This window comes from Pan paniscus, chromosome 20 (assembly GCF_029289425.2).
Source record: "Pan paniscus chromosome 20, NHGRI_mPanPan1-v2.0_pri, whole genome shotgun sequence".
In the NCBI taxonomy this organism is placed as follows: domain Eukaryota; kingdom Metazoa; phylum Chordata; class Mammalia; order Primates; family Hominidae; genus Pan; species Pan paniscus.
The window spans coordinates 25,384,754-25,407,527 of NC_073269.2; the positions used below are offsets into that span (position 1 = coordinate 25,384,754).

The 22,774-nt window shown below is 41.1% G+C and overlaps 1 protein-coding gene across 1 annotated transcript; it reads right to left on the bottom strand.

Moving 5' to 3' along the window:
- Positions 1–14,971: 14,971 nt before the first annotated feature.
- On the bottom strand, positions 14,972–21,983 carry LOC129394783 (uncharacterized). Its single transcript, XM_055104095.2, has 4 exons — positions 20,612–21,983; positions 20,361–20,506; positions 19,652–20,035; positions 14,972–16,129 (listed from the first exon to the last, which is right to left on the bottom strand). The coding sequence occupies exons 1-3, from the start codon at positions 21,960–21,962 to the stop codon at positions 20,003–20,005; spliced, it is 1,530 nt and encodes a 509-aa protein (XP_054960070.2). The 5' UTR covers positions 21,963–21,983; the 3' UTR covers positions 14,972–16,129; positions 19,652–20,002.
- Positions 21,984–22,774: the final 791 nt, after the last annotated feature.

Here is a 22,774-nt window from a genome sequence, read left to right on the forward strand (position 1 = left end):
AGCTAAGCTATAAGGATGTAAAGGCTTAAGAATTATATAATGGGCAGGGTGCGGTGGCTCACGCCTGTAATCCCAGCACTTTGGGAGGCCAAGGTGGGTGGATCACCTGAGGTTGAGAGATCGAGACTGGCCTGACCAACATGGAGAAACCCCGTCTCTACTGAAAATACAAAATTAGCCGGGCATGGTGGCACATGCCTGTAATCCCAGCTGCTTGGGAGTCTGAGACAAGATAGCGCTTGAACCTGGAAGGCAGAGGTTGCAGTGAGGCAAGATCGTGCCATTGCACTCCAGCCTGGGCAACAAGACTGAAACTCAAAAAAAAAAAAAAAAAAAGAAGAAGAATTATATAATGGACTCTAGAGGCTTGGGGGAAAGAACAGGAAGGGGGAAAGGGATAAAAGACTACACATTGGGTACAGTGTACACTGCTTGGGATATAGGTGCACTAAAATCTCAGAAATCACCACTAAAAAACTTTTTCATGTAATCAAACACCACCCATAGCCACAAAGCTGTTGAGATAATAATAAAAACAACCCCCCGCCCCCAAAGTCCCATAAAATTAATTTTATATGCTTTGGCATTTAATTTTTAAAAAAAGAGTCTCTGTCAACAAGGAAGGAGTGAAGTGGCTTGATCATGGCTCACTGCAGTCTCGGCCTCCTGGGCTCAGGCAATTCTACCTCAGCCTCCTGGTTAACTGGTACTACAGGTGCAGGTAATGATGCCGAGCTAATTTTGTATTTTTTGTAGACATGGGGTTTTGCCATGTTGCCCAGGCTTGCTTCCAATTCCTGGGCTTAAGCAGTCTTTGTGCCTTGGCCTTTCAAAATGTTGGGATCACAAACGTGAGCCATTGTGCCTGACCAGAATCTTATTTTTATATGATATAGAAAAGCTAAACATATTTAGATCTGCTAGTTAACAGAGAATTTGAAAAAACGTCTCCTATTAAAAATGTAAAATGGTTTTTGTCTACAAATACTGATACCAAACAGTTCTAAATTACTTCCTAAAGATTTCACAAAAAAATTAGGTTTTTAAGAGTTAATGTAATTAATATATATAATTAAAACTACTGGATTTAAGAAAAATACTTCTGCATAGAGAGTGTGCAAACATAAGCAAAAATATACTTTCGATGAAGAAAGCCAAAAATATTTTGTCTAGTTTGAAATTACTTAGATTGTCTCAAATTGAAAAAATAAAAAGAATGTAGATAAAAATAAAATACAGAAACTTTTAAAAGTAATTTAAAAAAGGTTGGGTGTGGTGGCTCATGCCTGTAAACCCAGCATTTCCGGAGGCCGAGGCAGGTGGATCACCTGACGTTGGGAGTTGGAGACCAGCCTGACCAACATGGAGAAACCGAATCTCTACTAAAAATACAAAATTAGCCGGACATGGTGGCGCTTGCCTGTAATCTCAGCTACTTGGGAGGCTGAGGCAGGAGAATATCTTGAACCCGGGAGGCAGAGGTTGCAGTGAGCCGAGATTGCGCCATTGCATTCCAGCCTGGGCAATAAAAGTGAAACTCCAAATAAAAAGATAGTAATTAAAAAAAGAGCTATGTATGGAAATCTAGAGTGGTCAAAATGATATATTTGATGGATTTATTTATAAAGTTTTATGAAAATTAGCTTTTAATTTTTTAAAAATTTAAAAATTTTTATTTTTATTTTTTGAGATGGAGTCTTGCTGTGTCACCCAGGTTGGAGTGCAGTGGTGCAATCTTGGCCCATTGCAACTTCCACTTCCTGGGTTCAAGCGATTCTCCTGCTTGAGCCTCCCAAGTAGCTGGGACTACAGGCACCTGCCACCATGCCAGGCTAATTTTTGTAATTTAGTAGGGACGGGGTTTCACATGTTAGCCAGGCTGGTCTCAAACTCCTTACCTCAGGTGATCTGCCTGCCTCGACCTCCCAAAGTGTTGGGATTACAGGCGTGAGCCACTGCGCCTGGTCAAAATTAGCTTTAGTATTGATAGCACACTAATACAAAAGTATAAGTTGATTTTCTCTTGAACAAAAATTTTGTGTATTATTACTATAACACAATAACCTATTTTTATTCACCTTTTGAATTAATTTAAAAAGAGGGAGAGTAGAGATGGGTTTTTCTCGTGCTGTCTTTCTTGGGTCATTTGATTGGAAAACTGAATTTCCTGCATCAAACAGTAAAAGGTTTTGTTTTTATAAGTCTTCTAATAGGCCAGGCACCGTGATTCATGCCTGTAATCTCAGTACTTTGGGAGGCTGAGGCAGGCGGATCACCTGAGGTCAGGAGTTCGAGACCAGCCTGGCCAATATGCCAAAAGCCCGTCTCTACTAAAATACAAAAATTAGCCAGGCAAGGTGGTGACCGCCTGTAGTCTCAGCTACTTGGGAGGCTGAGGCAGGAGAGTTGCTTGAACCCAGGAGGCAGAGGTTGCAGTGAGCGAAGATCACACCACTGCACTCCAGCCTGGGTGGCAGAGTGAGACTCTATCTCAATAAATAAATAAATAAATAAATAAAAATAATAAATAAATCTTTTAATTATTGCTTTGGCTAAATGAATGATTATTATTTAATAGTGGACTGTGATCCCATTTTGTTCAAGTATTTTAACCCTTTGACATATTTGGCAGGCTTCCCAAAATTAAAATTCAGCTTAAAAGTTGTGTGTATTTGACCCCAATATTTGAATGCTACATAAGTCCAATGCAGCATTTAAAAGAGTGATAAACAGAATTCTTTGATACGTTAAATTACATGGAAAGCATTGTCAAATTAAAAATTTGACCTTTATCAACATATTTTAATAAATGTTATGATATTCATTTCAAAATTATATGAAATCTCTAAAAATCCAATGTATCTGAGTATATGCTACTAGTAATAATTATGGTTTTTATGATACATTATTATAGACTACAGGTATAATCATTTTTTTCATTTATTTCTTCATAACCATTTTAAGTCATTTTCACAGTTAATGGTTTAATTCTGATGTAGTTTCTAAAAACTTCAAAAGCACATAACATCCTAGAGGACTGTGTCTTTAAAGAGGTTTATGAAAAGATGGAAAGGGTCCACACAAGTTAAGTACAGGCTTCTGACAATTTTAGGATCATATTATATTTGGACTGGCTAGGGATTGTGAGAATTTGAATGAAGAGACAGACTCTTAAAAAACTTTGAGCCCAGGCTGGGGTGTGGTGGCTCATGCCTGTAACCCCAGCACTTTGGGAGGCCGGGGCAGACAGATCCCCTGAGGTCGGGAGTTCAAGACCAGCCTGACCAACATGGAGAAACCTCGTATGTATTAAAAATTCAAAATTAACAAGGTGTGGTGGCGCATGCCTGTAATCTCAGCTACTTGAGAGGCTGAGGCAGGAGAATCACTGGAGCCTGGGAGGCAGAGGTTGCAGTGAGCAAAAATCATGCCATTTCCAGCCCAGGCAACAAGACAGAAACTCCATCTCAAAAAGAAAAGAAAACAAAACAAAACAAAAAACAAAAACAAACACAAACAAACAAAAACACCTGCGAGCCCAGACAAGACAAAAATTAATTGACTATTACAAAAGTACTCTGCCACATTTTTAGTTACATCAGCCAGTACGGAAATGTTTTAGATATGCTTTTTAAATCAACTCTGTGGTCCAAGTCAAATGACCTATGATAACCTCTCAGGTATCAGTGCTGTGCACCTAAATTGGGGAAAGTAACCTAGTGTTTAAGAAGACATAAACTTAATGTTCAGTGTGGACTCATGGAGAACATAGGCAGCCACTTGATATTTCCTGAGTTCTTTTTTTAAAAATTAATTATTATTATTATTATTATTATTTGAGATGGAGTTTTGCTCTTGTCACCCAGGCTGAAGTACAATGGCATGATCTTGGCTCACTGCAACCTCCACTTCCCAGGTTCAAGCGATTCCCCTGCCTCAGCCTTCCAAGTAGCTGGGATGACAGGTGGTCACCCCCACGCCCGACTATTTTTTGTAATTTTAGTAGAAATTGGGTTTCACCATGTTGGCCAGGCTGGTCTCAAACTCCTGACCTCGTGATCCACCCCCTTCAGCCTCCCAAAGTGCTGGAATTACAGGCATGAGCCACCGCATTCGGACCCTATTCCGAGTTCTTGAAGTTTCCATTATTAAAAGCTACGCATTTCACTACTCATCACAGAAAAGATAAAGTAATGTACATTAAATATAAATTGAATGTGTGTTTGTGTGTGTATGTCTGTGTGTGTGTGTGTGGTGACTGTTCTAAATTACTACACTAGGTTAAGACCAATTTCTTTTGTCAAAGTTATAATTCTTAGAAGACTATTAAAAGTTTATGTATGTTTCTGCTACCTCGTGTGTGATTTAAACATTTATACAGAAACTGTCTTTTTTTTTTTGAGACAGAGTCTCACTCTGTCACCCAGGCTGGAGTGCCATGGCACAATCTCAGCTTACTACAACCTTGGCCTCCTGGGTTCAAGAGAATCTTCTGCCTCAGTCTCCCTAGTGGCTGGGACTACAGGCACACACCACCATGCCCAGCTAATTTTTGTATTTTTAGTAGAGACAGGGTTTCACCATATTGGCTAGGCTGGTCTTGAACTCCTGACCTTGTGATCTGCCCGCCTTGGCCTCCCAAAGTGCTGGGATTACAGGCATGAGCCACTTCGTCCGGCTTTTTTTTTTTTTGACTGAGTTTCACTCTTGTTGCCCAGGCTGGAGTGCAATGGCGCGATCTTGGCTCACTGCAACCTCTGCCTTCTGAATTCAAGCAATTCTCCTGCCGCAGCCTCCCGAGTAGCTAGGATTACAGGCACCCACCACTACTCCCAGGTAATTTTTGTGTTTTTAGTAGAGACGGGGTTTTACCATGTTAGTCAGTCTGGTCTTGAACTCCTGCCCTCAGATGATCCTCACGCCTCAGCCTCCCAAAGTACTGGGATTACAGATGTGAGCACCAGACAGAAAATTGCATGCCTGGCAATTGTCATTTTTAATGCATGTTTTCTGGTAGTATAAAAGCTTTCTGATGCAAGAAGGTTGTTATTATAGTGGTAGCTAAAAGGATACTAAGACTTTTTTTTCCTCATGAAGACTTGCTGAAAAGGTCTCCAATTACAAAGATACTTATTTCACTAGAAAAGTTGTAAAACTGTTAAATAAGATATTACAGATACAATAGTACTGAGCAAAGCTAACTAAATTCACTAGATTGTTTTTGTAATTGCAATTGATGACACTCAGATCCACTTAGAGTGGAAAAAACGTGTTGACTTTTATAAAGAGTCATTGGAAGACCTATGCACCTAATAATAGAACGTCATGTATCATCTGCTACTGAAGTCTAATATTACTAAATGTGGCAAGGCTCTAATGCATTATGGCAAGGCATATTTTCACAAGGTAAAGAAAGCTTTTTTTTTTTTTTTTGATGGTCTCACTGTCACCCAGGGTTCAGTTGTGTGATCTCAGCTAACTGCAACCTCCGCCTCCTGGGTTCAAGTGATTCTCATGCCTCAGCCTCCTGAGTAGCTGGGATTACAGGTGTGCATCACCATGCTCTACTAATTTTTCTGTTTTTAGGCTAGGCTGGTCTCATACTCCTGGCCTCAAGTGATCCACCTGCCTTGGCCTCCCAAAATGCTGCGATTACAGGCATGAGCCACTGCATCTGTCCAGAAAAGCTTTTAATAGTCTACTGACTGGGAACAGGAAAACCTTTTATAATTTAGCACAAAGAGACTGAATCTGCTTGCCATCTACAATGTAGCAAGACTTCGGGACTTTAAACCTTGGGTTCATAACATTACAACTCAAAGGGGGACCTCTAAACTCTTGTAATCATATTGGAGATTTTAATTGGAGATCTTGAGGTAAAGCTAACCAGAGAAGTTTCTCCTCAAAAGAAGATGACAACCTTGAGGTATATAGCTGCTTCCACAAGATAAAAAATGAAGACCTCTCTGATATCATGACACTCTTAGTTCACAGTTTCTTTTTTTATGGCTCTACACACAACAGAAATAAAAAAGGGATCTCTTGTGTGCTCTCATGGGGTATACTTATATATGTAAATAATTTTACAGCCAACATTTAAAAAAACTTATGTCTTAACAGGTAAAAGATGAAGGGCCACTGAGGGTGAGAAATTGTAATGGGAAATTTGTTGCCTCATAATATCAGAAACAGAATATTGATCAACTGCTCTTGGAGCAATATTAAGTTAAAGATAAACTTATTCAGAATAGGATAAAGAGCATTGCCAGGAGGCCATTAGTCTTCTGAGTGATCATTTGTTAGGTTTTTTTTTCAAAGGCTTAGAGTAAATAAGGCAATGATTAGAAATTTATCTTCCATAACAGGCTCTATAGCAGATTCCACTATAAAGGCTATGGTTACACAATAGAATTTAATATTTTTTTAATAAAGTTGTGCTAAATAAAATAATTTATCTAGTTTACTTACTGGATAAACAGAGAAGTATCTGTGCAGTTGGTAGTATTTGTAGTTGCACATGGAGAAATACATCGAGTATTACAGAGATTCAGTTGTAGGAAATTAATGAACAGACTGCTTGGTTGAAATGAGTAGACCATTTAACTAGCTAACTGTTTGATCTATTTAATCTTAGTTGGTTGGTTCATGGGAACCTTGGTTAAAAAGCATACTTCTGGTCGGGTGCGGTGGCTCACGCCTGTAATCCCAACACTTTGGGAAGCCGAGGCAGGTGGATCACCTGAGGTCAGAAATTCGAGACCAGCCTGGCCAGCATGGTGAAACCCTGTCTCAACTAACAATACAAAAATTAGCCAGGTTTAGTGACACATGCCTGTAACCCCAGCTACCTGGGAGGCTGAGGCAGGAGAATCACTTGAACTCAGGAGGCAGAGGTTGCAGTGAGCTGAGGTCGCACCATTGCACTCCAGCCTGGGTGACAAGAGTGAGACTTCGTCTCAAAAAAAAAAAAAAAATCGTACTTCTAACTCTTGATATTATTTTCCTGATAATCAAAATATAGTCTCCCTACTGCATTCTATTCTCTCAAAAGTTATAAATCTTTGCATGCAGTCATCTCTAGAATGTCAAGTGGTCTCTCTTTAACTCGAATGATGAAAACTTGAAAATGTATTTGACCATGAGAACACCATAACCTATGAATGACCTGATAAGAATGGAAATAAAAAATAATGGAAACTGAGAGTGACACTAAGACGCTGAGTTTTGGTCACACTCTGACCTATGTGAAAACCTAATCAAAAGGGGGACATTTTTTAAACAAAATTATTGGAGGCCATCATTCTGGACTGAGCTTGTTCACTAGGCTCAAACAGACCAAACCAAACAAAAATAGAGTCATTCATGTTGAATGCGACATAGTCAAACTGAAAGTTTAAAGAAATAGGTGGATTCTAAAACTAGCCAGGTCTTGTTTTTCTTTGGTGAAAAGCAGATTTCAATACAAGGAGGTCTCCTCTACTGTAATCATTTTAAAAAATAATAACCTGAAGTACTTGTTTTCACTTTATAAAACCCACAGTTCTGCTATTTTACAGTGGAATTTGAGACTAAATAAGTACATTTTTGATGGTGACAAAGTAATATCAACGCCTGAAGTTTTGTTTAATTTCTTGAAATTGAGGAGATAACCAAAAGGGAGATATTGTTAAATTAATTATAGCCTAAAGCTGATCGCTTTTATGTTTAATTTTGTTAATAGGATTTTCTGTACACAGTAAACTAAAACCTAGCTGAATATGTAAATAGATTGTAACTTATTCTTGTACCAACCACTATGTTTTTGCCAATAAAAGAACATCAGCTGGTCAAACCATATTCCAATAAGGCAAATCCCAAGCTGTAATAAATCTGGCTGTTTCTGTACCTCATTTCTATTTTCTGTATGTCACTTTGCTTCTTCTGTATATAAATCTTTTTTTCCACGTGGCTGTGCTGGAGTCTCTCTGAGGCTACTCGGGACCCATAGGCTGCTTAAAATTTACAAATTATTCTTTGCTCAATTAAACTATGTGAAACTTAATTTCTCTGAAGTTTTTTTCATTTAAAAGTTTTCAAATGTTTTGTATGATAAAAAAATAAGTTATGTGTTGTTGGACTTTGATTATCAAAAATAAGTTATGTTTTCCAAATTATTCCATATCAGCTATGTCAGCTATTTTTTCCAAGTTATTCTATGTTCTTTCAAAATGCTTTTGCAATTTCTTTTTTGTTTTTGTTTTGTTTTGTTTGAGAAAGAGTCTCACTCTGTCACCCAGGCTGGAGTGCAGTGGTGTAATCAATCATGGCTTAATGCAGCCTCCACCTTCCAGGCTTAAACAATCCTCCTACCCTAGACACCTGAGTATCATCATGCCTGGTTAATTTTTTAAATTTGTTTTGTATTGAGACAGGATCTTACTATGTTGCAGGCTGCACTTGAACTCCTGAGCTTCAGTGATTCTCCCATCTCAGCCTCGCAAAGTGTTAGGATTACAGATGTGAGCCACCATGTGCTTCAGTAATTGCTTGAGATTATTCCCAACAATAAACAGTACTATGTGGGCACAAATCTAAAAGCAATCTGGTTTCTATTTTTGAAGTGTCACTCTCCAGGATTTTAAGAGTCTAGGACAGCTACTTGAATACTGTGATCCATGGAGGTACATAGGCTTTGGAGTCAGAGTTGATCCTGAGTCCCATCCCAGCCACGTAGTAGCTGTGGGTATTCAGACAATTTCTTGATATGGAAGAGTTCTACAGACCACATATGCAGAAAAAGCAGAATGGGCTGGGTGTGGTGGCTCATGCTTGTAATCCCAGCACTTTGGGAAGCCGAGGCGGGTGGATCATGAGGTCAGGAGATGGGGACCATCCTGGCCAACATGGTGAAACCCTGTCTCTATTAATAATACAAAAATTAGCTGGGTGTGGTGGTGTGGGCCTATAATCCCAGCTACTCAAGAGGCTGAGGCACAAGAATAGCTTGAACCCAGGAGGCGGAGGTTGCAGTGAGCCAAAATGGCATCACTGCACTGCAGCCTGGCAACAGTGAGACTCCCTTTCAAAACAAACAAACAAACAAACAAACAAACAAAGAGACAAACAACAGCAGAAGGATACTGATTACAAATATGGTAGCAATTTTTCATCCCTCCTGTATTCATGTCCATTGCCAGGTGCTTTTACAGCCATTCCCATCAAGATTCAGAATCTATTTTCCAAACACTTGATCTGGCTGGCCTTTTTTGCTTAGGGCAGTAGAAACCTGGGAACATGACAATGTCTTATTTTGGGGCCTAGGTTCAAATAGTTTTGGCTACTTCTGTTTTTCTTTTCTCTCTTTTTTTTTTTCTTTTTTTGAGAAGGAGTCTTTCTCTGTCACCAAGGCTGGAGTGCAGTGGCGTGATCTTGGCTGACTGCAACCCCCATCTCCCAGGTTCAAGCAATTCTCCTGACTCAGCCTCCCGAGTAGCTGGGACTACAGGCATGTGCCACCACACCCAGTTAATTTTTGTATTTTTAGTAAAGACAAGGTTTCACCATGTTGGCCAGGCTGGTCTCAAATTCCTGACCTAAGGTGATCCAACCACCTTGGCCTACTAAAGTTCTGGGATTACAAGCGTGAGCCACCATGCTGGGCCTGCTTCTGTTTTTCTTTCAGAATGCTGCCATCTTCATGAAACAAGCCCATATTAGCCAGCTGGAGGATAAGATACCATGGGGAGGAGAAGCAAGTTGCCCCTGTTGACAGCCCCAGAAGCAGAAGCTCACAGATAGAAGCACAGCTGCCTTCCTAGTCAATGAGCAGCTCATGATACATGTCTAAAGAAGCTCAGCTGAGAACAGAAGAATGGCCCCACTGAGTCCAGCCTAAATGGCTGAGCAGTTCAATTATGAGCTAATCAGTTTTGGATGGTTTGTTATGCTGCATAGCTAACTAATATGTGCACCCAGTGCAGATAGAATGCCAAGATTTAATGACAGGTTTGTTACTAGTTACCTTCTAATGCTGAGCAGCATAAAAGTACTGATATTTTCCCCTATTTAAAGTTAGATGTCTTGTAAGATAATGTTGAGAAATGCAGAAATGTTTTTTTTTGAAATGCAGAAATATTGCTGGGTGTGGTGGCTCATGCTTGTAATCCCAGTACTTTGGGAGGCCAAGGCGGGCAGATCACCTGAGGTTGGGAGTTTGAAACCAGCCTGACCAACATGGAGAAACCCCCTCTCTACTAAAAATACAAAAGATTAGCTGGGCGTCGTTTCACATACCTGTAATCCTAGCTACTCAGCAGGAGGCTGAGGTAGGAGAATCACTTGAACCCAGGAGGTGGAGGTTGCTGTGATCTGAGGTCATGTCATTGCACTCCAGCCTGGGCAACAACTGCAAAACTCCGTCTCAAAAAATAAAGAAAATAAAAGAAATGCAGAAATACATGTGGACATGTATGCATGTGATTGGCGCTTATATTCACTCAGTTTCCCACACCACAGGAGAAAACGGATAACCCCAGCCTGACCATTAGTGTCAAGGCCAAATAGCAAAATAAGTTTGCTTTAATCTATTTTCTTCCTAGTAAATATTAAAGGTCCAGACAGTGTAGAGATCTGAAGACATAGAGTTTTCTTCTCTTGTTGCCCCATCATCCTTTGTTCACTGTCTGTTCTCTGAAAGAAAGGTGGGCAACAGTAGTAAGCAGTGGTTTACCTGTGGTTATTTCATTCCTGCTACCCTCAGGTGTGGTATTGATTGAGGTCTTTGGCTCACTCTTTATTTTTATTTTTTAGTCAGGTCGTTTGTTTTATTGTTGTCTGAAAATTATTTCTATATTTTGGATAACAATCTTTATCAGATATATCTTTTGCAAATATTATCTTCCATACTGTGTCTTTCTTTTCATTCTCTTTACAGTGTCTTTCACAGAGCAAAAATGCTTAATTTTGGTAAATTTGACATCGATATTTTACTTTCAGAAAATGAACTAGTGGTATATTATCTAAATTATAATTGCTAAATCCAGGGTCATCTAGATTTTCTCCTAATTACATTCTAGGAATTTTATAGTGTTGCATTTTAAATTTAGGTCTGTGATCCATTTGTGTTAGTTTTTGTGAGGATGTAATGTTTGTGATTCATGCTTTTGTATGTGGATGTCCAATTGTTTTAGCATCATTTGTTGAAAGGATTCTCTTGGCTGCATTGTATTGCCTTTAGTCTTTTGTCAAAGATTCATTCAGTATATTAATATGGGCTTACCTCTGGGCTCTGCATTCTTTCCATCAACTGATTTGTCTGTTCTTTTACCAATATCACACTGTCTTGATTACTGTAGCTTTATATTTAATCTTGAAGCTGAGTAGTGTCTCAATCATCCAATTTTATTATTCTTCTACAATATCGTGTTGGCTATTCTAGGTCTTTTGCCTCTGCATGTAGGTTTTTGCCTCTATATGTAAACTTCAGAATCAGTTTTTCTGTAGCCCCAAAAGAAGTTCATGGAATTTTGTTTAAGGTTGTAGTGCATCACAGATCTAGCTAGGAGGAACTGACATCTTAACAATATGGAGTATTTGCATTCATGATCATGGTATATCTTTCTACTCTTTGCTCCTTCTGATTTCTTTCATTAGATAAAAGTATTTTTTTTTTTTAAGGACAAGTGCCTCACTCCATCCCCCAGGCTGGAGTTCAGTGATGCCATATTGGCTCACTGCAACCTACACCTCCCAGGTTCAAGTGATCCTTCTCCCTCAGCCTCCCAAGTAGCTGGGACTACAGGCATGTGCCACGATGCCAGGCTAATTTTTGTATTTTTAGTAGAGATGGTATTTCACCATGTTTATTGGTACTTTCACCATGTTATTTCTCCTTCTTCAGCCTCCTGAGTGGCTGGGATTACAGCTGAACCCGGGAGGCGGAGGTCGCAATGAGGCGAGATCACACCACTGCACTCCAGCCTGGGCGACAGAGTGAGACTCTATCTCAAAAACAAACAAACAAACAAACAAAAGTTTCAATATAGGCATAAAACATCTGTTAATTTACATTATAGCACATCTACTTAAGATTAGTTTTATTTCTTATAACAAAGAATCTTTGTTTCAATTTTTTTATGAACAAGATCTTACTTTGTCACTCAGGCTGGAATGCAGTGGTGTGATTATAGCTCACTGTAGCCTGGAATTCCTAAACTCAGGTGATCTTCCTGCCTTGGGCTCCTGAGTAGGTGGGAGTACAGTTGTGTCAACATGCTCTATTAATTTCCTTTTTTTTATAGAGACTAGGTCTCCCTATGTTGCCCAGCCTAATCTCAAATTCCTGGCCTCAAGTGATACTCCTATCATGGCCTCCCAAAGTTCTGGAATTATTGGCATGAGCCACCATGCCTTGCCTATTTTCTCTAAAAGCTTTTTTTCACACACACACACAAAATGTACTGTCTTTTGTTGGTTGCATATTAGAATATAGGTTATATGGAGTATCCTACTTTGAAGCAGCCCATTCCAGAGTCTACGCAAAGTTGTCCTTCCTGAACTACTTTAAGACAATTACCTCATGTGGGACAAGGGCATGGGGGCGTCCCCCAGAAAATTCACCAACTGAAAATAACTACTGAAACAATACATACCTATTCCCAAACAGAGCAAGAGTGTCTGTTGTAGATGGTCAACCTTTGCAGACAGTAGTAGCATCTATGTTTACCATGAGACATACTGTGAACTCTGAGAACAGGTTACAATGTTTATTGAGTCAGGAGAAACTCATCCATCAGACCATAGCCAAAGACAATCAAATATTAAACCTCTTCCCCGCATATGTGAAAACATCAGATATGCAAAAATAAAACATTGGGAGACAAGGTCCTCACTGCATATATGTGGGCTTCAGTCTCCAGTGAGACACATTGACCTCACATCAATTTCACTACTGCTGCATCTGTCATACACTACATTTCATATATATTTCATACTATTTTTGAATTTTATATTCCATTTGTCTCTAAATCTGTTCATAAATTAAAACTACATTATTTAACTTTTCAATTCCTTATAACACATGACAGAAGATGTCACTTCATATTTCTTTCTTTCTTTTTTTATTTTTAGTTTTTTGAGGCAGAGTTTTTGCTCTTTTTGTCCAGGCTGGAGTGCAATGGCGTGATCTCAGCTCACTGCAACCTCCACCTCCCGGGTTCAAGCGATTCTCCTACCTCTGCCTCGTAAGTAGCTGGGATTACAGGCATGCACCACCATGCCCAGCTAATGTTTTGTATTTTTAGTAGAGGTGGGATTTCACCATGTTGGTCAGCTGGTATCCAACTCCAGACCATTGGTCATCCACCCACCTCGGCCTCTCAAAGTGCTGGAATTACAGGCGTGAGCCTTTATGCTTTTTATGTATATCTTTATTCATTTATTCTTCTTTGCAGTAAAATTTCTATTTTCAGAACATAATAAGATGGTGTCTCTGTTGGATTCAACTCAATTTTTAAACTGATTAAAAGATCATTGACCCAATTCTGTTGAATCTTCCTTTTCAAATATGTATTGCCACTAACTTTTACTTGTACAGTTATCTGTTATTCATGTTTTTCAGAAATACTTTCTGCTAAATCCTTGCTAATTTTTTAAAAATATAATTTTCCAGGCCAGGCACAGTGGCTCACACCTATAATCCCAGCACGTTAGGAGGCCGAGGTAGGTGAATCACGAGGTCACGAGTTTGAGACAAGCCTGGCCAATATGGTGAAACCCCATCTCAACCAAAAATACAAAAATTAGCTGGGTGTGGTGGCACAAACCGATAGTCCCAGCTACTCGGGAGGCTGAGGCAGAATTGTTGCTTGAACCTGGGAGGCAGAGGTTTCAATGAGCCAAGATCGCACCACTGCACTCCAGCCTGGGCAACAGAGCGAGACTCTATCTAAAAAAAAAATAATAATAATAAATAAATAAATAAATAAATATATGTAGAAATATATATATAAATTTTTCTGTAGAATTCTGGTAATGTCTTTATTTATAGCTATGAACATGAAACATGACATTCTATTGGTTTAAATTATTTAACTAATTTGTTAGTGGATTTCCAAATGCTAAATCTCACTTGCATTTCTAGCATAAAGTACCCTGGATCATAATATAATTATATGTTTTAGTGTGCTGACACAATGGCTTCCAATATTTAAAATTTTTACATTATATTTGTATGTTCTATATGACTGTAATATTCTATATGTGTTTGCTAAGCAAAGTTCTCATATCCCTCTTATGAACACTTACACATAAGTAGCGGGAAGATTGCCTACATTTAAACTCTTGAACAGTCTAGATAGCAACAGTTTATCAACTATTTAATAAGTAGAATTTCTCTCTCAAGTATATAATGTTGGTGTTTTTCTATGTGAGAATAACCCTTTGAGATATGTCTCTGTTTCTTCTATAAATGTTGAACAGTCTAGAATCTCTAACTCTGTGAGGATAAATGCTGATAACATTTATTCCTAAAATAAATCAACATTTGCATGTTAGTTTACATTAAATTGCACATATTTGCCCCATTTATGTTTATATCAATATGTAATTTCAAGGTTTTTTTTGCACTGTAACCTTTCACATATTCTACTCAAGGTTTTTTTTTTTTTTCTTTGAGGTGGAGTTTCGCTCTTGTTACCCAGGCTGCAGTGCAATGGCGTGATCTCCGCTCACTGCAACCTCCGCCTCCCGTGTTCAAACGATTATCCTGCCTCAGCCTCCCAAGTAATTGGGATTACAGGCATGCACCGCCACACCCGGCTAATTTTTTATGTTTTTAGTAGAGACAGGGTTTCTCCATGTTGGTCAAGATGTTCTCAAACTCCCAACCTCAGGTGATTTCGCCCACCTCTGCCTCCCAAAGTGCTGGGATTACAAGCGTGAGCCACCGCGCCCGGCCTCAAGCTTTTCATATACTCACATTTCCTGATTAAATATTAAAGAATAGTTTGGGCCGGGCGCGGTGGCTCAAGCCTGTAATCCCAGCACTTTGGGAGGCCGAGGCGGGCGGATCATGAGGTCAGGAGATCGAGACCATCCTGGCTAACACGGTGAAACCCTGTCTCTACTAAAAATATACAAAATTAGCCGGGCGTGGTGGTGGGCGCCTGTAGTCCCAGCTACTTGGGAGACTGAGGCAGGAGAATGGCGTGAACCCAGGAGGCGGAGCTTGCAGTGAGCCGAGATCAGGCCACTGCACTCCAGCCTGGGCGACAGAGCAAGACTCCGTCTCAAAAAAAAAAAAAAAGAATAGTTTTGCTCAGGAATTTGAAGATTCACAGAAAATTTGCTTTTTAGCAGAGGAACACCTAAAGGAAGCGCAGAACCCAGAAAGACACACTGACTTCACTGTCTGTTCTTCGTATATCACACTCAGCATTTCCCTCTCCCTCCATGTGAGCCTCTTTCTTTCTTCAGAAATCATAGATGAGAAAAACCTGTTCCAAATTCCTTCATTTCTCTGGGGACAATAGACAGCTGTAATCATTTTTCTTGTTTGTTTTTTTCTGTTTTGAGAAGGAGTCCCACTCTGTCACCCAGGCTGGAGTGCAGTGGCATGATTTTGGCTCATTGCAACCTCCACCTCCCAGGTCCAAGCTATTCTCCTGCCTCCGCCTCCCAAGTAGCTGGGATTACAGGCGCGCACCACCACACCTGATTAATTTTTGTGTTTTCAGTAGAGACGGTGTTTTGCCATCTTGGCCAGGCTGGTCTCAAACTCCTGACCTCAGGTGATCTGCCTGCTTCAACTTCCCAAAGTGCTGAAATTACAGGAAGGAGCCACCACACCTGGCAAAGAGCTGTAATTATTATTGGTAAATTGTAACTGGAGCGAATTTTTCAAAATATTGCTTTTTTTTTTCAAGTGCAACAGCTCATTTCACTTTATTTAGCTATGAATAATTGCGATCTATCCATACTGACTTAAAACACACAAGTTTTTTTTTTTTTTCACATAAAAAGTCAGGAGTTAGGCATACCTGGGCTGGTATGGCAGCTTCAGGAAGCCTTTAGGGATGTCTCTGCTCCATCACCCCTGACATTTGTTTTCCATTCTTCATGGTCCAAGATGAGGGCTGAAGATCCAGAACATCTATTAACATCCATATTTTAGAAAAGGAAGAAAACTGTTTTTAAAATCATAGTTGTTTCATCTACTCAATTTCTGAATCTTATTTTATTTATGCTTTTTTCTTCCAACTTCTATTTTAGGTTCAAGGGTGCATGTGCAGGTTTGTGAAATGGGTAAATTGCATGTCTCTGGGGTTTGGTGTACACATTATTTCAGCAGCCAGATAGTGAATATGGTACTTGATAAGTTGTTTGTTTGTTTGTTTTAGAGGGAGTTTTGCTCTTGCTGCCCAGGCTTGGGTGCAGTTGCGTGATCTTGGCTCATTGCAACCTCCGCCTCCAGGTTCAAGCGATTCTCCTGCCAAAGCCTCCTGAGTAGCTGGGATTACAGGTGCATGCCACCATGCCCGGCTAATTTTTGTATTTTTAATAGAAACCAGGTTTCACCATATTGACCAAGATGGTCTCATCCTCCTGACCTTATGATCCGTTCATCCCAGCCTCCCAAAGTGCTGGGATTACAGGAGTGAGCCACCGCACCTGGCCCAATTTTTGTATTTTTAGTAGAGACAAGGGTTTAGCATGGTGGCAAGGCTGGTCTCGAACTCCTGACCTCAGGTGATCCACCCGCCTCAGCCTCCCAAAGTGCTGGGATTACAGGTGTGAGCTGCCGTGCCTGGCAGATAGGTAGATTTTTTATTCTCACCCTCCTCACACCCTCTACTCTCAAGTAGAACCTGGTGTTTATTGTTTTCCTCTTTGAATTCATGTGTACTCAATGTTTAGCTTCAATTTATAAGTGAGAACATGCAGTATTTTGTTTTCTGTTCCTGCATTAATTTGCTTATAATAATGGCCTCCAGCTGTATCCATGTTGCTGCAAATCACGTAATTTTATTCTGTTTTATGGCTGACTTGTATTCCATGGTGTACATGTGCCTCATTTTTCTCATTCAGTCCACTGTTGATGGGCACCTAGATTGATTACATATCTTTGCTATTGTCAAAAGTGCTACAGTGAACACATGTGTGCATGTGTCTTTATAGTAGAATGATTTATATCCCTTTGGTATATATCTGGTAATAGTGTAGCAGGACGAGTCGCAGACAAAACTCCTCAGACACCAGATTAAAGAAGGAAGAGGTTTTTTATTCGGCCGAGAGTGTCAGCAGACTCGTGTCTTAAGAGCCGAGCTCCCCGAAAAAGAAATTCCTAGCCCTTTTAAGGGCTTACAACTCTAAGGGGTCTACATGAAAAAGTCATAATAGATCAAGTAAGCGTGAGAAACATGACTGGGGGCTACATACATCAGCTAACAGAACAAAAAGTTTTACAGTACTTTCTCATACAGTGTCTGGAATTTACAGATAACACCAATAGTTTTGGTCAGGGGTTAATAATATTATTATTATTTTAGCCACCAGGGCCAGGTGGTGGTGCCAAGGTCGTCTAGCTATTTATCTTACTTCTGTTTCTTTTCAACTTTTTGCTTTCTCCCTTTTCTCCTGTCTTATAAACTAGGGAAAAGGGGAGGTTGGGGAAAAACTGAGAAGGACAACAGGAGAAGTGGTGACCTCATACCATATTTCCCCCCTTTGAGAATTTTCACTTTTAGTGGGAGTTCTCACTCTCGTCCTCACTTTTTCAGTCTCTTTGTGAGATAGAGCGATAGTGATTTATATAATACATGCGTGCTGAAGTTTTCTGATGAACTAAAGTAACAACAAAACCTTTTATCATTTGAAAAAGCAAGGGTAATACACAGGGGAGCAGCAAGCAAGTTCCTATCACTAGCAATACACCTACAATGAGGGTTTTAAATCCTCCTATAGCTGGAAACCATTTTCCAAAATAAAGACTCAGGATTAAACTTGTGCCAAACCTGTACAGGCACATGTGCCACCTTTGTCATGTCCCTGACTATGTTTTCAACCACCTGTCCTTGATCATCTATTTGTAGGCAGCAATTGGTTAAGTTAAATTTTCCACAAACTCCTCCTTCAGCTGCTAGCAAGTAGTCCAAGGCCAGTCTATTCTGATAGATAGCATTCCTCATTTGGGTTTCCTGCCGAGCTAAAACAGTCAAAGCTCTGCCAGTTTCATTAGTAATTATTTCTAAGACGGCCTGCAACCGTATGATCCGATCGAGCATGTAAATGGGGGTTCGGTATCCCCATGAGCCGTCTTGTGCCCATGTGGCAGGCCCATAATACTGTATGATCCTTTCAGGGGGCCACTCATTATCTTTCCAGTTTCCTATAACTATGCCTCTCTTTTCTCGGGAGGCATAGACAGGGAAACCTAGGGGCTCACCTGTTTTTATGGGTAATAAGAAAAAGGACGACTTAATAGTGCCAAGAACACAACTGCCTGCCTATTTATTAGGTAACCGAATGTAGGCTCTGTGCCCACATATCCAGTATAGTCCAGCGGGAGCCATCCAGCCCTGATGAGATTCTGGATGAGCCCAAGCAGTTTTTAATTTAGAAAATGTACTAAATGGATTCTTTTCAGTGTGGTTTATGCCCCACCAAGTAATTGTCTTCGTTGTACAGTTATACAACTTCTGTCCTATACAATTAAGCTTTCCTACAGAGATGATAAAGTCTTTCCCTTCTCTAGCTATACAGTATTGTCCAATAATTGAGGTTTTTAGGACCCAGAAGTTGCTAACTTGGGTTTTCTGAACTGGAATTATATCAGGAGCTGGATCAGTAGGCACCAACTCTTGGGCTTCCCAAGGCCATCGGTCTCCGATAGTGGTTCCCCCGCATACATAACAAGAAGTAACATTAAAAGAATGAGCTACATTTTCTGCTAATTGGAGAAACAAATTTTTTGTCTTTTTTGGAAATTCTGGTGCTGGCAGATTCAGCTCCTCATAAAAGATTTGAAATACTGGTTTGGGAGAGCACTTGTGGACCTCCCCTCTAATTAAAATGGCAACTTGGGGGTTTAACCCTGTCCCATCAATCCCCAGGGTTCCACGTTCTCCCTTTTTCCAACGGGGATCTAGGGGATTGGTAATTATTAGTTCTAGTGGGTTACAGTGACTGGCAGCACAGGAGGGGTTGGCTTCCCCCTTTCTGAAGATAAACCGGGTCCTTTTTGTTCTTTTTTTAAGTAGCCTAAATAACACATGGCCAATAGGCACAATTTTTACAAACCCCTGACTCATGACAAACATATTTATTTTTTATTCTGTAGCTCCTTTCCCAGTTAAGAGAATCACATCCATTCCTAGCTTTTTACTATTAATGGCTGCACAAGCATCAAATCTTAAAGTTATTTGTTTGGGGATTTCTTTTTCTTCTGTTCTAGTTATTATTTTACTTGTATCACCTAGGAAAAGGCCAGTTCTTATTCTTATTTCAAAAATGGTGGTTGCAGGGGGCTCAGATGGGTTATAACATACATCAGGTCGGTCATTTCCTGGGCTACATACATTGTACTGAGTAGCATATACAAACAAGTTTCTTTTAATGTTCCTATACATTTATAATAACTATAGAACAGAAACATTGTTTTAATTTGCTGTCCTACCTCGGTGACCTGATGAATACACTGGGAACAGTCCCCAGTTTGAGTAAGGTCAGTTGAAGCCCTTACTGTATAAGTCCAAAATTTAAGAAGAATGAATCCCATGATGAGCTTCCTCATGCTTTGGCCGTGTGTGGACCAGTCAGCTTCCGGGTGTGACTGGAGCAGGGCTTGTTGTCTTCTTCAGGGTCACTCTGCAGGGGTTTTCTGGGCTTGGTCTTGCCTCCCAGGTTTCAGGCGCTGCAGGTTTTACACGGCTGTGGTGGATCCAGGTTGGGATTCCCTCTACCTTCACAGCAGTGGGAGTGCTCAGGATGACAGTCTGGGGTCCTTTCCACCGTGGACACAAACAGTCTACGTTTCAGTCCTTGATCCACACTCGATCACCTGGGGAGAAAGGGTGAACTGGGGAGAATAAGTTAACAGGGCATCTCTCATTTACCCAGGCTGAGATTGTTTGTGTAATTTTTCCTAAAGCCTGTAGCTATCGCTGTAACTCAATTTCACCTCACTCTCGGGGAGTGCCTGGAAGTCCCCGCAATATAGGAGGGGGCCTATGATATAATATTTCATAAGGGGAATATCCTGTTCTTTTAGAAGGGGTACATCTAATTTTAAATAATACCATAGGAAGAGCCTGTATCCATTTTAATCCTGTTTCTTGACATACTTTCCCTAAACTATTTTTGATAGTCCGATTCATCCGCTCTACCTTTCCGGAACTCTGAGGCTGGTAGGCAGCATGCAGTTTCCATGTGATCCCCAATACCTTTGCCATCTTCTGTACCAAGTCAGCCACAAACACCAGCCCATTATCTGAGCCAATCCATAAGGGCAGTCCAAATCTAGGAATAAGATCTCCAAGAAGCACATGAGTTACTTCACGAGCTTTCTCTGTTCATGTTGGATAAGCCTCCACCTACCCAGAGTAGGTACACACAAGAACTAGTAAATACTTGTTACCTCCACACTTTGGCATCTCTGTGAAGTCCACCTGGAGATCTTCAAAGGGGGCTGCTCCATAAGCTTGTATGCCAGGGGGAACAGCTGGACCTTGTCTTGCATTATGCTGTCGGCAGGTAACACACCGCTGCGTCACTGTTTTGGCAAGGGCTGACAAATGCGAGATGTAGAAATACCAGCCTAACAACTTTTCAAGTGATTCCTGACCTAGATGGGTGGTTTTATGCACAGCCAGTACAACTGCAGCTCCTAGCAGCTGTGGCACAGCTACTCTCCCATCCGGTAACCGAATCCATCCTTCCTCCATCACTTGTCCTCCCTCTGCCTGGAGAAAGTCCTTTTCTTCTTTAGAATAAGTAGGTACAAGATCAGGTGCTTGAGGGAGCAGGGGGGCTGTCACTGATGCCCGGAAGGGGGCAGATGCTGCTTTTTGAGCCTCTAAGTCAGTGCAGGAATTCCCCAAACCCACCAAGGTGGAAGCTCGCTGGTGTCCTCTGCAATGTATAACTGCCACCTTGTGGGGTTTCCATACTGCTTCTAATAATTGCAAGATTTCTTGTTGATATTTTATGTCTTTTCCCCCAGAGTTCAATAGGCCCTTTTCTTTACATAATGCTCCATGCACTTGAAGGGTTAAAAAGACATATCGAGAGTCAGTGTAAATGTTTACAGTCTTACCTTCACTGAGTTCTAAGGCCCGAATTAAAGCAATGAGTTCAGCTTTCTGAGTTGAAGTGCCCTGGGGCAACGATCTGGCTTCAACAACAGTGTCCAGAGTTACCACCACATACCCTGCACATCTCTCTCCTTGTGGGCTGATAAAGCTGCTCCCATCCACATATGGTTCCCAGTCTACTGATGCCCAAGGCTGGTCCTGGAGTTCAGGTCTGCTAGAGTAAATTGAGCCCAACACTTCTACACAGTCATGCTCGACAGGGCTCTCTGATACTGGGAGCAAGGTAGCGGGGTTCAGGGTGTTACAAACTTCAATGGTTATATGGGGATTTTCACAAAGCAAACTTTGGTACTTAGTGAGTCTAGCATTCATTAGCCAATGATGTCCTTTAGTATTCATTAAAGTCACCACAGCATGGGGGTCCTTTATGTTCAGGTTTTGCCCAAGAGTCAGCTTATGTGCTTCTTGTACTAGCAGGGCAGTTGCTGCCAAGGCCCTCAAACATGGGGGCCATCCTTTAGAAACCCCGTCTAGTTGTTTAGAGAGGTAGGCCACTGGCCTCAGCCAGGGCCCCACAGTTTGGGTTAAAACTCCAACTGCCATCTTTTCTCTCTCTGACACATACAATGTAAAAGGCTTTGTCAGATCGGGTAGCCCCAGGGCTGGGGCTGACATAAGTCTTTCCTGTAACTCATGAAAGGCTTGCTGTTGCTGGGATCCCCATTCAAAATGTTCCTGGTCCCCCCCCTTTGTGACCTCATACAAAGGCTTAGTTAATACTGCAAAGTTTGGGATCCACAGTCTGCAAAACCCCACAGCCCCTAAGAATTCTCTCACCTGCCTTCTGGTCTTAGGCTCCGGTAGATTACAAATGACCTGCTTTCTTTCTGATCCCAGGCTGCGCTCCCCCTATCGGATAGTAAATCCCAAGTAACATACCTGCTGTCGGCAGATCTGAGCTTTTTTTCTTGGACACCTTATACCCACAGTCCTCCAGGTGCCGGAGTAGAGCATCTGTTCCCTTGGCGCACCCGACTGCCGTGGGGTGTCCCAGCAAAAGGTCATCAATGTACTGGAGCAACATGCAGCCTAGGTCTCTGGTGGGAAACTTCTGGAGGTCTCCAGCCAACGCCTCCCCAAAGATGGTGGGGGAGTTCTTGAACCTTTGGGGAAGCCGGGTCCAAGTGTACTGAGTAGTGACACCTGACTCTGGATCTTCCCACTGAAAGGCAAACAGCTTCTGGCTCTCAGGGGCTAATCTGATGCTAAAGAAAGCATCTTTCAGGTCCAAGCAGGTGAACCAGCTGTCCTCAGCTGGCAGCAACCCTAGCAATGTGTACGGGTTAGGTACTGTTGGATGTAAAGTCACTGTAGCCTGATTAACCAAGCGCAAATCCTGTACCGGCCTGTAGTCCTTGGTCCCAGGCTTGGGAACAGGCAGGAGGGGAGTGTTCCATGGAGACTGACAAGGAACTATAATTCTAAAG

Coding starts and splice junctions, on each gene's coding strand:
- LOC129394783 (XM_055104095.2), bottom strand. CDS start 21,962: ATGTCAGCCCCAGCCCTGGGGCTACCCGATCTGACAAAGCCTTTTACA. Junction 20,507..20,611: donor AGAGATGCCAAAGTGTGGAG/GTAACAAGTATT, acceptor TGCTTCTTGGAG/ATCTTATTCCTAGATTTGGA. Junction 20,036..20,360: donor AGCCTCAGAGTTCCGGAAAG/GTAGAGCGGATG, acceptor CTTTCTCCCCAG/GTGATCGAGTGTGGATCAAG.